This window comes from Pavona decussata, unplaced genomic scaffold (genome assembly GCF_977016875.1).
Source record: "Pavona decussata unplaced genomic scaffold, jaPavDecu1.1 SCAFFOLD_152, whole genome shotgun sequence".
In the NCBI taxonomy this organism is placed as follows: domain Eukaryota; kingdom Metazoa; phylum Cnidaria; class Anthozoa; order Scleractinia; family Agariciidae; genus Pavona; species Pavona decussata.
Window position 1 is genome coordinate 95,001 of NW_028145564.1, and position 17,824 is coordinate 112,824.

Consider the following 17,824-nt stretch of genomic DNA (forward strand, 5'->3'; position numbering starts at 1 on the left):
ATCTGTTGAAGAGAAATCAGTAATCGATCGATGAGGCACAAATGAAATAAATTTTTCCCACTCCTTTAGATCTTATGCTATATCACAAACGAATTGTAAAAGTTTCTGATACACTTGAACTGTCCATTAGAACGTTTCAAATGTCATAACAACCTGAATTTGCTGCTAATCAGAGATGTAATCGAAGACTTATCGCCAAGTTCAAACCAATTTATTGTGCTACTCTTTTTCTTTTTTTCCCAAGAGCAATTTGATTATGGAACAATTTACCACGAGCAGCAGTAAACGCTACATCTAATGACTCTTTCTGAAACGCAGCTCAAAAGGCGATACCCAACCTCAAAGTGCCCTGTCAACTAAAGCTATTCTAATTTTTATGTATTTACTGTTAGTAATTACTGTAATTTTAATTGCGATTGTTTTCTTAAGAACCCCCTGGGATTAACGTAAGCTATTATAGGAGCGAAATAAACTAAGAACTAAGAACTAAAAAGACTGACAAGAAAATTATCTCTACTTACCTCCTTTCAATGCCAATTTCAACGCTATATCTTCCATTTTTTTTTCTGTTTGTTTGCAGCATCTTTGTATCCACTGCACTTAATTTCCCACAAATCCGGCCATGACAGAATTTCGTCAATTAATTTGAAAGCTGCATCCCTTTCACGATCGTACGCCGGTCGGATCAACTTATCCACCATTTTGTGAGTGTCGGGCAAATCACGTGATGAGTGGACGAATTTGGATTGGTTAAAATTCAGCAACACATCTTTGTTTATCGTTCACACGTCAAATGCGAGTTGGCCAACACGATAAAAAGTTGGTGAGAATAGAGACAAGTTCTATTTGTCGCCAACAGTCGGCCAACATGTTGTTGTGTCGTTCACACACGCCATCGTGAGTTGGCCAACACAAGTTGGCCAACAAAAGTTGTCGTGTGAAGACCGCTCAAGAGTATGCGACCATAGATGGATGCTACTTGGGCCACATCAAAAACATAATTAGCTAGATTTAAGGCATTGAAAAAACAATATACATTGTAAAGTAAATGTGGGGTGAGGGGTATTATAAAGTATACTAAACAACTACTCCACGAGCACGCGTACGATGTGAGCGCATGCAAACCCATATCCAAGGAGCGCCGAGTGGATTAATTGGAACAAAAAAAAACAAAACAAAAAAAAACAAGAAATATTGCTACATCTTGCTGATTTCATTTGGCAAGAATGACCAAAAGATGGGCCTCTATTTCTAGGCATGCGATAATAAACAATTATTCCACGAGCACGCGTTGGATAATAATCTCGTATCCAACAAGCGCGAGTTGAATAATTGTTTTATTAAAAACAATCAAGAATTATTGCTAGACCGTGCTGATTTCGCCTTAAAAGAACATGGCCGCTAAGCCAATCAAATCCCTGGAATTGCATTATACAATGATACAGTTTTTAATAATGACTGATATCCCATAGCCACAAAGCCAATCAAAACTCTGGAATTACATCATCCAATAAAACACCGTTTTTGATAAGTCAGTTTTGCAGCTCTATATAGAGTGCTCTTATTCTGAAATTCTATAATTTGTAATTGCCGGAATGTTTCTTCTTGCTTATTCAATAGATAAAAAGATATACCGCAACGGTAATGATAGAAGGTTTTGTTCATGGATAGTTTAATTCGGGTATGCTCCCCATAATAACAACCCTTGTCGTGAATTTTTGTTGCAAAAGTATGACTGTACATTTTACTTCGCAACCCGATTTGAGGTTTTGCAAACACAGTTTTGGACAAACTGTATTCGCCGAAAGTCAAACATACCTTATACAAACCTCTAATCCACAAATTTAAACTTAGCGTTGTTCAGTGCTACACAAACCCGCTCGCATTTTTCATTCGTTTGTTTCGTTTTGTTGTTTCTTTTCTGTTTCTTTAATTTTTTTTTTTTTTTTGCACCACATGTTTTTTGCACTACATGTCATTTAAATTACTTGACGCAGACCAGCACAACGTTTAATAAACCCGCCGCGCGAAAAGTATCCCCGTCGGTATTTTCTACAAACTTAAAAATTTTAAGCCTTTTGTTGGTGATAAAATCAGTCACATCGACCGATGTTTCTCTGTATCTCTCTCGTTTCTCTGCTCCATAATTTTGCATAGTTTTATTTGAAGGTAAAGCATTTACCCAATCTTCGTGAAACTTGGGAGACAATTTGGTATCGGTATCCTTAGTAATCCCCCAAAATTTTTACATAAACAAAATACATCAATGATGGGTAATTCGTGGCCATTGAAGAGAGTTGGTCATATATATTAAGTAGTTAACAAGAATTTACTCTGTAGTTGCATGAATTTACATTCACATTTTATTCACCATAATCAGTGAAAAGTTTAAAACTTCTTTTCCAAACATATACTGGCATTTCTTACTTTGGAGTAGGCTTATAACGTGTCGTCGTAATATTCGTCTTCTTTGTTTCTCTGTCTTAGCCTCCAACATTCACAACGTCACATGCATATGTGGCTATTTTCTCTCTTCTTCAAACACCTTGCTCCATCTTTCTTAGCAGTTCTATAAAATACACTACATGCCGTCTTTATACTTTTTTAAAGGCGTTACGTAATAAAACTTAGTTGAAATAACTCCTGAGTTTGCATTTATTTGTGCTCCGCCAATTATGACGGTAGTATGACATTTTTGTTCCGGCAGTTTGCATCTCCCGGGAATAAATTCACCCCTGGAAATCCTGGTTCAGTAAGAAGCGCCTCCAGGTCAGTGACCTTCATTTCCGTCTGGTGCAGCAAGCCAGGATTCTTTTGATTGTTGCTCATGACCGCAAACGACTCTGCCTTTTTGCCTGGTTCTTTCCATACGCAACAACCCGCTGTCCACACAGCACGAGGTGTGACAAGTGTAACTCCATTAGAAAAGAGAGCTCTTGTGTAGGGTAACCGTATGGTGGTATCTTGGACAGGTTTTCCACCACCAGGACCAGGTCGGAGGCCGAAATTAGACGTTCCTGTCAGAAGATAGAGCGTTCCATTACGGCTGCTCGCACCACAAGTACCTTTAGCATATTTTCTTATTCGCTCTTCAAATGTCTTCCAGGGTCCGTTATTAGAAGTTTCGAACTGGGGTGCTGCATTGGTAAGAGTGAATGTAGCTTTCATGAACTTTTTGTCGAACGAATTTATCCCTGAGGGATTCATATGACCTCTGCTCAGTGGTTGCATGTCCGTACTGATAGCTTCAATGTAAGCAGCATCCACAGGAATACCTGGAGATACATCGATAATGTTAGTGTTAATAAGCCGTCTAACGCTGGAGAAAAAAGAGAATAAACGTGTTAAAAGATATCAATATACCTTGTCCTCTAGCGTCTTTAGGGTTTCTCCATTTAACATTTTTAACATCTTGCCTCCCATGTGTCCCAATGCCTACCGCTTGGGAAGGGGTTACCTTGTACGCTGAGTAAAAAGGAATATTCCATGTTGTATCAAAGAGTGAAACAAAATAAGGCGGAGTGTTCGGAAGATCGTCTGGTAGCTTCTGTTCAATTTCTGTTCCAAGGCTGATGTCCGGTAGGCCTTCAGGTCGCTTGTCTCCTGCGAAAAATGGGGGAGGAGACGTACTCCGCAGCCAGCGGTGAGTCCTCGTCCATTTACTGCGAGATTCTTTTAACAAATGAAAGCAAAGTCAAAGAGTTAACTGGTAAAAGTTCAACCAAGGAAGGAAATTCAAAGCGTCTACTTTTGCTAACTCAATTACCGTGGATAGAACGTACTGTCCGGTGGATATTTACAGGAGCAGGAGAAGGAAAATTCGAAATACCTGGTTAAACTAGCTGTTAACCCGCGACGGTCTCTGCCGTCTTTCCCTAAGCCACACGCCTCAAGGGGTTAGGGTGAGGAGAGGCTGATATTTTATACTTAAGTACTCAAGTGTGTACGTGTGATGAATGCTACAGGGCAGTTAAAATTAAAACCGTTGAGAAAATAATAAAAGTAAGGAGAATGATGTATTTATTCAGTAAGTGACACAGGCATACTCGAAAAAAGGAAATCCGAGTGCTCCTATCAGGAGTCGAACCTAAAACCTTCCGATTACTAGTTCGGATGCTCTACCATTGAGCTACAGGAGACTCGGATTTTTTCCCAGTGTGCCTGTGTCACTACTGAATAATACATCATTCTCATTTATTGACCAGACTTAAAATATCCCAATACATCTGTACCAATAAAAGTAATGTTATAGAACAGCACTTTTCTGTGTTACCGTTGTGTGCGGTGATTCCTTCAGTGGTAAGAAATCTGTTTTATGATCACATGAAAGTATTTTCATGTCACGCAGTTTCGGTTATTACGTGCAAGGTTGTTTGCAGTTTACAGTTTGTGGATGGAAATGAAAAAAATTTGACCATTCGAAGGGATGATCTGCAATGATTTGGAATCTGTTCGTCTTACACACTGGAATAGAGGACATACGTGTGTGTCTTAATAATCTAGGGCAGCTATTACGCACAGGCAATAGGCTATGAAATCCATGGACACTATTTTCCATAACTTCATTAAATAGGCGCTCTGTTAACTCTTGCCTTCTTGCGTAAAGGGAAGCGAGGCTCGCTTTCTGCAGAGCCTCTATATACCTCAAGTCTGGATAAATTATTCGTAGTGCGCGCCTTTGGATTCTGTCGTATTCATCTGACAAGTAAAGTGGATATCCGTTATGGACAACTTGACAATTAAGCGTTATCCTTCACCGGACGGATACAGGTGACGTAGAAACATATAATAAAGCTAAACGGGATCTGCGTCTGCTCGCTTCAGCTGTCTTAACAAGTAAAGTCTTAATTAAAGCTGTCTTCTTGACTACTTCAGAAACATGTTTATTCCATTTGAGAGCGTTAGAGATGGTCAGGCCAAGTAATTTGGCGTGCGGGAGGACTTTAATACTTTTATAATTGATAACAATAGGCCGAGAAGCTCGATCACGGCACTTTGAAAAACATGTGACGGTTCAAATGAAAAAATGAATGAAATGGAAAAAGTTGACCATTCAAATGGAACTGAGCTACTTTGAGCAATATTTTCCTGTGGTGATGTTTGTTATTCTGCACATCGCAGTATAAACTTTTAAGCCTGTGAATTGAATAACATACGTATGTATTTAGCCAAGCCTAAAAGTGGAGCTCCACAATTCCTTTTTAATAGCATTTATATACATGCTACTCTGCTTATTGTATGAACGTAATAACGTTACAAATTCTTCATCCTCTCTTGAGTTATATATATAATTGCATATAAAGCAAACTTTTTACGCGTGAGCGGAAAATGTTTTGAACCATAATGTGTTCTTGTTGATCGTGCGAGATCACATTGCTGAATTCCGATGACGTTCGAGAGCATAAAACACTTGTGGTTGAAAAAATTACGCTATCTCTCAAATATTTCTCCTGCGGAAACTATTAATGCATTTGTGTAAAGTTTGAAATGCGTACAATAACGAAAATTTGGCTACCACGTAATGTTTCCACGCGTGCAATAGGCCATTTTACAGTTGTGTGCTTAGTGACCTGGTCTTGAACTGGAAGCGAGGCTGGGGTTGACCTTGTTTTGATACAGACCTCACTGCTTTTCATATGTAAATGCAAATAGTTAGCATAAGAACAGTTTGATCTGCATATGAAAAGCAGTGAGGTTTGTATCAAAACAAGGTCACCCCCAGCCTCGCTTAGAATCAAAGACCAGGTCACTTAGCACACAACTGTAAAATGGGCTATTTGGTCGCTGGGATAAAAACAAAATATTTGTTTCAAAATTTATTACTTTGTAAATATTCCTCGTACAGAAATATTTATAGTCTCATAATAAACGTTACAAGAACAGAAATAAAGGAAAATAACGTTTGGTTATGGTTCAAATTATTTGAACGTTTACCTTAAAATTAGGGCGTACTGTTAACAAATATGCACTGCGAATGACGAGCACAAAATGTTCAAAACAATTAATGACTCTCGGAATATTCCTCCTAAAGTAATAATTCTAGTTTCTAACTAAAATTTAAGAAAAGAATACAGCAAAAATAATGTTTGGTTGTGGCCCAAAATATTTCAGTGAGCGCTTAAAATTAAGGCGTGTTTACAAAACTTATGCGCTGTGAATTGCGAACGAATTTCACAAGTCAATGTTCAAAATAATTAATAACTCTGTGAATATTTCTCTTACAGAAATAATTGTGGTCTCTAAGTGGACGTTAACAAAAGGAGAATACAGGAAAAATAATGTTTAGTTGTGGCCTGAAATATTTCAGTGCGCGCTTTAATTTAAAATTAGAGCGTCTTTACAAAACGTATGCGCTGCGAATTGCGAATGAATTACATAAGTCCAGCACAAAATGTTCAAAACAATTCATAACTCTGTGAATATTTCTCCTACAGAAATAGTTCTAGTCTCTAAGTAAACGTTAACAAACGGAAAATACAGGAAAAATAGTGTTTGGTTGTGGTCCGAAATATTTCAGTGAGCGCTTAAATTTAGAGCGTGTTTACAAAACTTATGCGCTGTGAATTACGAATGAATTACACAAGTCCAGCACAAAATGTTCAAAACAATTCATAACTCTGTAAATATTTCTCTTACAAAAATAATTCTTGTCTCTAAGTAAACGTTAACAAAAGGAAAATGCAGGAAAAATAATGTTTGGTTGTGGCCTGAAATATTTTAGTGCGCGCTTTAATTTAAAATTAGAGCGTATTTACAAAACGTATGCGCTGCGAATTGCGAATGAATTAGAGAAGTCCAGCAAAACATTTTCAAAACAATTCATACCTTTGTAAATATTTCTCCTACAGAAATAATTCTAGTCTCTAAGTACACGTTAACAAACGGAGAATACAGGAAAAAATAGTGTTTGGTTGTGGTCCGAAATATTTTAGTGAGCGCTTAAATTTACACCCTGCGAGCAGAGCCTCCTTTAGTCTTTTTCTTTACTGAGGAGAGAAAAAGAGGCTCTGCCTGAATCGCGTCAACTCTTTGAAGCCACCGCAGCCCGAACTTGTGGACTAGTCAATCTTGTTTTCTCTCTTCAAACTGGTTTTTCCAGTGCGAGCATCGGTTTAGTGATAAAACCGATGGTTATAATTGAGCCCGCTGTACCATGACAAATCAAGATGGCTTCAAGATCTGCTCGTCGTGCTCAGTTGAAGCCAAACACCAGTTATTCTCGACGAGATTCTGCTTTTAAAAAGTCAATTCACGCATGACCGGTATTTTGAAATTTGAACGGCGTTTTGAAATTTACCTTTTTGTTTTGAACATCGCCAATGAGGCTTCAAATTTCCCGTAGAAGTTTCCCTAGTTTATTGATGGTATATTAAACGCTTTAATTTTTTTTTTTGCATTACAACATTAAGTATTTCTAGAATAACAATTGTTTCCCAAGTATTTTTAATCTCTTTATTTTTTTTTTTTCTGTCAATGCGTCCTCCTCGGAAAGACTGGATTTCCAGAGAAATGTTCAACATTCCATTCACATGTCGGACATTACAACGAGAAATTCGAATGTTCATTTCATTCTCGGAAATACTGGTCACACGTGACGGGAATTGACTGTAATATAATTGGTATGTTCCATGGATTACATGATTTGACTTTTTTCCGGCTCAGATACGTCCGTCTCTCTTCCTACCGGACACGGCAAATCCTTAATTTATCAACTGGCGATTCCGTTAATGAAAGAGATATCCAAGCGATCAGATGAACTTTCGTTTTATGTTCCTTCGCAGTTTCTCCTCTCATTGCCCTGAAAAACAATCTGAAAGACTCGCCTTGAAATGCTGTATTGGAGGCAAGCGCACGCCTATTAGGCATATTAGGCCTGGGTTCGAAACGGTATCCTAGCTACTTGCAGCGCATGCTCAATATAGATCTTACTCGATTCATGCAGAGTCTTTCTCGCGAACGCAAAAATCGAGCAAGCAAAGGAAAGGCTCTGCAAGCAGGGTGTTAAATTTAGAGCGTGTTTACAAAACTTATGCGCTGTGAATTGCGAATGAATTACATAAGTCCAGCACAAAATATTCAAAACAATTCATAACTCTGTGAATATTTCACTTACAGAAATAATTCTTGTCCCTAAGTAAACGTTAACAAACGGAGAATACAGGAAAAATAGTGTTTGGTTGTGGTCCGAAATATTTCAGTGAGCGCTTAGAATTAGAGCGTATTTACAAAACTTATGCTCTGCGAATTGCGAATGAATTAGAGAAGTCCAACACAAAATGTTCAAAGCAATTCATATCTCTGTGAATATTTTTCTTGCAAAATTAATTCTAGTCTCTAGGTAAACGTTGACAAACGGACAATACAAGAAAAATAATGTTTGGTTGTGGTCCGAAATATTTCAGTAAGGGCTTAAAATTAGAGCGTGTTTACAAAACTTATGCGCTTCGAATGGCGAATGAATTAGAGAAATCCAACACAAAATGTTCAAAACAACACATAACTCTGTAAATATTTCTCCTACAGAAATAATTCAAGTCTATAAGTAAACATTAACAAAAGGAGAATACAGGAAAAATAATGTTTGGTTGTGGTCCGAAATATTTAAACGTTTACTGCGTGTTTACAAATGTGCCCTGCGAATGAATTACACAAGTCCAATACAAAACATAACTCTGTGAATAGCTCTGTGAATGTTCAAAATTAATATTTATCCACGAATATTTGTCTTATGGCAACGATTTAAGTATTTGTGTATAATTTGAAGTATGTTAAATATGGAAAATTACCGACAGTTGCCTGCAAAAATGCATTTAATTTCTATGCGACTTGCAAGTTGCTTACTCACCCAGCTCACCACATGTTTGTTTTCAACTGACATTTCGACTGTTTGTTTGTCGCTCTCGGGGTTCAAATTTGCTTATTAGTCGCCTGCTTTCTCGACATATGTAGTTTTACAACACATTCAACGAATACAAGAAATCAGTGTTCTTCAAAATTCTCGTTTGTTTTCTAAAAAAAGTAAGCCATCCCAGTTCCTGCCGAAAAAACGCGGGTTGCCGCACAGGTTAAGTGTGACATTTCACCATGGCTTACATAGAGGGGCGGACGTACGTACGCCGGACGGACAGTGACGTCATAACCAAAGTTTTTCGCATACATGGGTTTACCAAAATCTCTTATCAATGGGGCTCCGCGCGCGGAGCTCCGCTATTAAAGTTGCATTCTTAAAAAACAACATTTGATTTTTTTGTTGTTTCACTTTTGTAATAGGTCCCTTTAGCAAAGAAGTGGAATAGTAGCGCAAAACTATTAAGAAGGGTCATCACTCCAGGTTTACCGTACTGAATTTCTGATTTATACGAATAATATAGCGCTCTCCCTCGAATAATCCCTCCCTCCGAATACTCACACTATAATTTACTTGAAATAATCACCTCTCTCGGATAATCACTCCGTTTTAGTGAAGACTTAATTAAAAATAATTATGCCCGACTATCATTCGATAAATTGTGATTTCTCAGTAAAAAGCACCTACCAGAGACTTGACTCGAGGATGGGGTGGGGGGGGGGGGGGGGGGGAATTATCAAGGCTGCTATAAGAGCGAAAACATATATCTGTACCACCAAGATTGTGAGAGGCGTACCAGAACGAGTCTAAAGATTATAAGAACTCGGCCAAAGAAATAAAGTGCTTGAGTAGCACATGAAGTCACTCGTAGATTACCTACCCGCTTTATAATTTGCTCTTTGTCACGGGTGTCATGTTCTACCACAAGCTACCATTCATTAAGGTTAACAGCCTTGAGTGCAAAAGCTTCAATCATTCAAAATAATCAAATGACATAAGAACTTAAATCGTGATCAATTTAAATGCGCTCCCCTCAATTTAGGTGAAAAATATCACTAATATCCTGTAGGTTGGGAGTGTCAGCTTGAGGGAAGAAACGATGATTAACAGAACAAAGATCAGTTAGTTTGAAATCGAGAAGATAAATTGATAGCAAAAATTGTGCCAAATAAAATAATGCTTTCAACATAAATATTTTAACATTACAAATTACACTTTTTTTAATCGATTTTGCAAAGTTGAAACAGATTCAGAGACAGCCATTTCGTCCCAGACGAAGTAGCACCTTTTTAAATTGTTTTAGTTTTGACCCAAGTAAACAAAAAAGTTACTTACTGTCGATAAAACGTTTTACTTTTCATTTACTTTTTCAAAATTATTTGATCAAGAGTTCCCAAGCTTAAGACATTGAAAAAACAAAAAGAAAACATGGAAAGTCAATATTTCTAATAAATACTTGCAGTATTTACAGAGCCGCATCACTATACTTAATAAAACTTTTAACTATGATGGGATAGTTTGTGTTAACCTTTATATTATATTTAAAACTAGATTATGAGCTCGAAATTTCTGCCAAAGTTTCAAGACAATATTTTACAAAATTGATTGGCGTCTGCGTGTAAGGTTTGGCCATTTAAAAGTGCAATTGATCGATTAGAATTTTCTTTTTAAGTTCAGTCTTGTTCTTATATCAGGTATAACTTACCCAAAATATCACTGGATAGCGTCACCGGAGCTATTAAAACTGCCAAAATTACGGCGAAAGGCCAAACGTTTACCATCAACATGTTTCCAGCTTTGATCTTCAGCCTCGAAATGGATGGATCGAGTCCAAACTGCGTTTACTTTGATGAATGAAGACTAAAAATTACGTCTCCCACATAGATTTCTTATGAACTAACATGTTTGGAATTTGCTTTTAGACAAGGGTATCAAGTTCTCTCACGAATTTCCTTTGTTCTCACTTAAAAGTTTCAATTTGAAACTCGCTCAAGCAAATCAAATGGGCGTAAAGAATTCTTCAATAAACGTTAAGTAATCTCAAGGAGGTCAACTATAGTTCATTAAATTTTTTATTAAGGTGAGTCAATAATGTGAAATTTCCTGTTAATTTATCAGAAACTTTTTCCCTTCTTTTGCGGAACAGAATTCGTTACTTTTAGTGCACTGAATTCCACTGAAGTTGTAAAAGAAATAGTAGGTGTTTAAACATGTATCAAACTTCCCCGCTAAATTTACAGTGAGAAAGGTTTGAGAAAGGATTCTTTGTTTTGTACTGAACAAGTCTAAAATTATATGATCTAAAAAGCTCTTTCTGCTTTTGCTGGATGCACTGATTTTTAGGTTTGGGTGTCTTCAGTGTTCTGCAACGGAAACCTTCCTTCTTGAATATCAAAAACCTCATTGAACGAAACCTCGCACAGGAGAATCAAATCAGTACTTTGGCGAAAGAAACCATTTCTTGTTGAAGACCTTTGATCAAACTAATGGAATTACTGATATTGCCGTTACCAAAACCTTTCTATATTTTTTTTAACTTTTAAACTGAAGGGCTGAACAAACCCTCTTGGATAGTATTTGCATCCGAATTACTGACAATCAGTTGAAAAGTCTTCTCAAACCAGTTGTGAACATAAAATAATTTTTAATCTGATATTTTTCTTAAATGTGAAAAGACATCCTGTGTATACTTTTTACCCTTTCCTCGCAACATTTGACACAATAGATTTTCGTGAAATGTAGTATTGAAAGCGTTTTAAGATATCGAATTTGTTCAAAGTGGAAATCGTGGCAAACAGTAAACACTAACATTTTATTTTCGCGCATGAATCCTTGTAGACATTAAGATTACATTATCTTTTCAGGATCGAAGTGTCTTTTTTATTTCTTGTTTAAGGAGCTCGGTTTCCTTTAGTTAATATTTGTACTCTGAATATACGGACATTTGAGTAAGGAAAAAGTTTTATGGGTAGTTACTTTCACTACTCCTGGCTTTTTCAACTTCTTTGTATCACTGAAGCGGACAGCTGACGGAATATTTGCGTTTAATTAAAGGGAAACTTAGAGAAAAACAAAGTGATTAACAAGTGTGGGAGACTGCTCCTTCTCAAACTCATTAATAATTCATCAAGCCAAAACAAAGCAAATCACTACCGTGACCGTGGTTTGGATATGTGAGATAGATAGATAGATAGATACTTTATTATAACCATTGCAGCCATAAGCTGAATTACGGGAATTTACAAAGAGATCCAAATCCATTGTGATCCAAATTACCATAAAATTTTGCCAACTTTAGCCTTGAATTTCTCCAAGAATTATTGATCATTTGAGAAGCCATATCAAACACTCGAAAGTGTGTTTCATCAGATATCCAAACACCTCGAAGTCGTTTAAAAAAGCTCGGCTGCGCTTCGTTTTCTCAACTTACTTCTCAGTGTTTGGATATCTGATGAAACACGCTTTCTCGTGTTTGATATATTACATCAAGTCACGAAGTAAAATGTCTTTTCAGAGTTTAAATGGTGAATTACCAGTATCTCTTACAACCGGTAACTTACTATAATGCTGTCTTGAAGGTGCAAGAACTACAATATAGACTAAGAGCCAATTATTTACCATTAACATTAAACCTGATAAGAACTGCGAGAACGTTTCTAAATGCTGTAAGCTGAATAATATTTTACTTGTCGCAAGAAAGGCCTCGCTCGATGCTCAGACAAGTTGCTTTTGCATGTGGGAAGGGTATCATGTTCTTCCACAAGTTGCCTATGATGTGCCGACTTACCGGCGTGTTCAAGTAACGTTCAAATTCTTCACACAGCTGGTCTTTCTTTTCAGTAGCGTTTCTACTTTGATCAATGTATTATTTTTATTGCATTAAAATCTGTGTTTGGGGTGTTATGAAAACATAACTAATAACTATGAACCTTGCCAATAAGTCAGTTTACCAGTAGTGTATCCTAATTAAATAAGTTTTGGGAACAACTTCAATTTGTAATTAAAACAAAATTTAATTTGAGCGATCCCTGAATGCTCGTTTTCGCTTGGAATGTTATTTTCTGAGCGCCAAGAAATTTTTAATACTGTAAGCTTCTTTCTTTATTCCATTCGCAGATGAAATGGAACCTGAATTTTTTTTATCGTAAAATGACTGTACAATGGTGAAAACCTAGAGAAAGCTAAATAAATCAACCCTATGCTTCTACCAGTTGTAGGAATATTCTCACATACATTCAGGACACCATGTTTGCAAATCCCCCGTTTGAGTAAGAAAGTGGCACCTTTTTTAACTGTTTTAGTTTTGCCCCGCGCTAGAGCGAACAAAAAAATACTTACTGTCCATAAAACGTTTTACTTTTTTAAAATTAATAAAACTTTTAACTATGGTGGGATAGTTGGTGTTAACCTTATTATATTTAACAAAATTTATTGGCGTCTGCGTGTAAGGTTTGACCATTTAAAGGTGCAATTGATCAATAAGAATTTTCTTTTTAAGTTCCTTCTCGTTCTTATATCATGTATAACTTACCCAAAATATCACTAGATAGCGTCGCCGGAGTTATTAAAACTGCCAAAATTACGAAAGGCCAAACGTTTACCATCAACATGTTTCCAGCTTTGAACTTCAGTCTCAAAATGGATGGCTCGAATCCAAACTGTGTTTAATTTCATGAGGGAAGACTAAAAATTACCTGCCACCTGGATTTCTGATGAATTAACGGGTTTGGAATTTGCTTTTAAACAAGGGTATCAAGTTCTCCCACGAATTTCCTTTGTTCTTCTTTAAAAGCCCTCAAATTAAAACTTGCTCAAGCAAATCAAATGGACCTAAAAAAATTTTTAATAAACGTTACGTAGTCTCAATGATGTTAACTAATCAGTTCATTATAATTTTTTCATTTAGGTGACTGAAAAATATTGAAAATTCCTGTTAATTTATCAGAAATATTTTCCTCCTTTTGCGGAACTCCAGAATTCGTTGATTTTAGTACATTGAATTCCATTGAAGTTGAAAAACATGTTCTTACATCTTGTATAACTTACCCAAAATGTCACTGGATAGTGTCACCGGAACTATTAAAAACGCCAAAATAACGAAGGGCCAAACATTTACCATCAACATTTTCCAGCTTTGAACATCAGTCTCCAAATGGATGAATCGAATCGAAACTGCGTTCAATTTGACGAGGGAGGACTAAAAATGACTTGCCTTGATGCACGTAGGCTTTCTACTTAACTAACCGGTTATGAATTTGCTTTTAGACAAGGGTATCAAGTTCTCAACCGAATTTCCTTTGTTCTTTTTTAAAAGCCTCAAATTGAAACTTGTTCAAGCAAATCACATGAACCGGTAAAGAATTCTTCAATAAACGTTAAGTAGTTTTTGAGTCAATGAGTCAACTATAGTTCATTAAAATTTTTGCTATTAAGGGGAGTCAATAATTTGAAAATTCCTGTTAATTTATCAGAAACATTTTTTCCCTTTTGTGAAATAGGATTTGTTGCTTTTAGTACATTAAATTCCACTGAAGATGCAAAACTACTAGCGGATCTTTATACATGTACCAAACTTCTTCGTTATAGCATTGCTAATTAAAATGATGAAAGGTTTGAGAAAAGGATTCTTTGTTTTGTACAGAGAAAGTCTAAAATTATGCTGTTTTGGATGGATGACTGATGTTTAGGTTTGGGTATGTTATTCTGCAACGGAAACCTTCCTTGTTGAATATCAAAAACTTCATTGATTGATAAACGAAACCTCGCATAGGAGCATCAGATCAGTAGTTTGGCGAGCAAAACCCTTTCCTGTTGAAGACCTTTGATCAAACAAACGGAACTTCTGATATTGGAGTTACCAAAACCCACGTATATTTTTTTAAATTTTTAAACCGACGGGCTGATAAAGGATGATTAGAATTTCCTTGTTAAGTACCGTCTCGTTCTTATATCATGTATAACTAACCCAAAACATCACTGGATAGCGTCGCCGGAGTTATTAAAACTGCCAAAATTACGAAAGGCCAAACGTTTACTATCAACATGTCTCCAGCTTTGAAAGTCAGTCTCGAAATGGATGGATCGAATTCAAACTGTGTTTAATTTCATGAGGGAAGACTCAAAATTACTTGCCACTTGGATTTCTGATGAATTAACGGGTTTGGAATTTGCTTTTAGAGAAGAGTATCAAGTTCTCTCACGAATTTCCTTTGTTCTTCTTTAAAAGCCCTCAAATTAAAATTTGCTCAAGCAAATCAAAAAAATTTTAATAAACGTTACGTAGTCTCAATGATGTTAACTAATTAGTTCATTATAATTTTTTCATTTAGGTGACTGAAAAATATTGAAAATTCATGTTAATTTATCAGAAATATTTTCCTCCTTTTGCGGAACTCCAGAATTCGTTGCTTTTAGTACATTGAATGCCATTGAAGTTGCAAAACATGTTCTTACACCTTGTATAACTTACCCAAAATGTCACTGGATAGTGTCACCGGAACTATTAAAAACGCCAAAATAACGAAGGGCCAAACGTTTACCATCAACATTTTCCAGCTTTTAACATCAGTCTCCAAATGGATGAATCGAATCGAAACTGCGTTTAATTTGACAAGGGAAGACTAAAAATGACTTGCCTAGATGCACGTAGGCTTTCTACTTAACTAACCGGTTAGGAATTTGCTTTTAGACAAGGGTATCAAGTTCTCAACCGAATTTCCTTTGTTCTTTTTTAAAAGCCTCAAATTGAAACTTGTTCAAGCAAATCACATGAACCGGTAAAGAATTCTTCAATAAATGTTAAGTAGTTTCTGAGTCACTGAGTCAACTATAGTTCATTAAAATTTTTGCTATTAAGGGGAGTCAATAATTTGAAAATTCCTGTTTATTTATCAGAACCATTTTTCCCCTTTTGTGAAATAGGATTCGTTGCTTTTAGTACATTGAATTCCACTGAAGATGCAAAACTACTAACGGGTCTTTATACATGTACCAAACTTCTTCGTTATAGCATTGCTAATTAAAATGATGAAAGGTTTGAGAAACGGATTCTTTGTTTTGTACAGAGAAAGTCTAAAATTTTGCGCTCTTAAAGTCTCTCAGTTTTGGATTGATGACTGATGTTTAGGTCTGAGTATGTTATTCTGCAACGGAAACCTTCCTTGTTGAATATCAAAAACCTCATTGATTCCTCGCGAAGCGAGGGCCGAAGGCCCGAGCATAGCGAGGTTAATAAATTTGTCGGGCCGAAGGCCGCGCTCGGGAGCTAAGCCGTGCGAAATCGAGCCGAACATATATTTCCTCGCGAAGCGAGGGCCGAAGGCCCGAGCGTAGCGAGGTTAATAAATTTGTCGGGCCGAGCCGGCCCGAGTGGAGCTAAGCCGCGCGAATTCGAGCGAAAAATATATTTATATATATGTATGTTTGTATATTTAGTTGAAGGTGTCCGCAATGACGTCAGACTGTCTGGCGTCAACTGAAAAAAATTTGCATACATCGGAAAAAATATGCGTGCATGATCAAATTTCAACTGCAATGTTCATCAATATTCACTGATGCAGAACTATCTCTCCAGAATCTTTTCCCTTTCTTCCAGAAATCTTTTTTTGTGAAAGATTGCATTGAAGAAATTACACGTTTTGTGGCCGCGGTAAAATAATTTTCCGTGGGAAATAAATTCATCGAACACGACAGCGCTTCACGCCCGTTGTGTATTTCATCGCGTCAGAAATAGATTTTTAACCGCAAACTAGCCCGTGGAACTACGAAAAGACCATGCTCATCAAAATAGTTGCTATGTTCAGAAACCTTTTAATCTCCTCATTTGATGCTACAACACGAAAGAGGGCTTTCCACCCAGCCCCAGCTTCGCGAGGTTTTGCGAGTCACGTATTTCTAGTTATATGTTTATATATTTCCGTGAAGGTGTCCGCGCTGTTGCCTGGCAACAGTGCGCAAACAAAGTATGAATGAAGCCAGACTGTCTGGCGTCGTCTGAAAAAAATTTGCATACATCGGAAAAAAAAAGGCCTGCATGATCAAATTTCAACTGCAATGTTCATCAATATTCACTGGATACGGAACTATCTCTCCAGAATCTTTTCCCTTTCTTTTAGAAATCTTTTTTGTGAAAGATTGAATTGAAGAAATTACACGTTTTGTGGCCGCGGTAAAATAATTTTACGTGGGAAATAAATTCATCGAACATGACAGCGCTACACGCCCGTTGTACATTACGTCGCGTCAGAAAAAGGTTTTCAACCGCAAACTAGCCTGTGGAACTACGAAAAGACCATGCTCATAAAAAAAAATCCTACGCCCCTTTTAATCTCCTCATTTGATGCTACAGTACGAGTAAAGAGGGTTTTCCACCCAGCCCCAGCCTCGCGGGGTTTTGTGAGTCACGTATTTCTAGTTGATAAACGAAACCTCGCATAGGAGCATCAGATCAGTAGTTTGGCGAGCAAAACCATCTCTTGTTGAAGACCTTTGATCAAACAAACGGAACTTCTGATATTGGAGTTACCAAAACCCACGTATATTTTTTTAAATTTTTAAACCGACAGGCTGATAAAGGATGATTAGAATTTCCTTGTTAAGTACCGTCTCGTTCTTATATCATGTATAACATACCCAAAATATCACTGGATAGCGTCACTGGAGTCATTAAAACTGCCAAAATTACGAAAGGCCAAACTTTTACCATCAACATTTTTCCAGCTTTGAAAGTCAGTCTCGAAATGGATGGATCGAATTCAAAGTGTGTTTAATTTGATGAGGGAAGACTAAAAATTACTTGCCCACATGGATTTCTGATGAATTAACGGGTTTGGAATTTGCTTTTAGACAAGGGTATCAAGTTCTCCCACGAATTTCCTTTGTTCTTCTTTAAAAGCCCTCAAATTAAAACTTGCTCAATCAAATCAAATGGACCTAAAACTTTTTTTTAATAAACGTTACGTAGTCTCAATGATGTCA

At 36.8% G+C, this 17,824-nt stretch overlaps 2 protein-coding genes across 6 annotated transcripts in view; both read right to left on the minus strand.

The window, feature by feature from the left end:
• The window catches only part of LOC146466174 (uncharacterized), a 115,040-nt gene that overhangs the window by 59,184 nt on the left and 38,032 nt on the right, over positions 1-17,824 (minus strand). The gene's annotated exons all lie outside the window — the stretch shown is intronic.
• LOC146466178 (uncharacterized) lies at positions 2,341-17,659 on the minus strand. 5 transcript variants are annotated; one of them, XM_085127671.1, is made up of 3 exons: positions 17,480-17,659; positions 3,364-3,672; positions 2,341-3,275 (listed from the first exon to the last, which is right to left on the minus strand). In XM_085127671.1, exons 1-3 carry the CDS (start codon positions 17,556-17,558, stop codon positions 2,674-2,676), a joined length of 990 nt encoding a protein of 329 aa, XP_084983797.1. In that variant the 5' UTR covers positions 17,559-17,659; the 3' UTR covers positions 2,341-2,673. The 5 variants fall into 5 exon arrangements, with proteins under 5 accessions (XP_084983797.1, XP_084983798.1, XP_084983796.1 ...); XM_085127672.1 differs by lacking the exon at positions 17,480-17,659 and adding an exon at positions 15,318-15,454; XM_085127670.1 differs by lacking the exon at positions 17,480-17,659 and adding an exon at positions 13,895-14,048.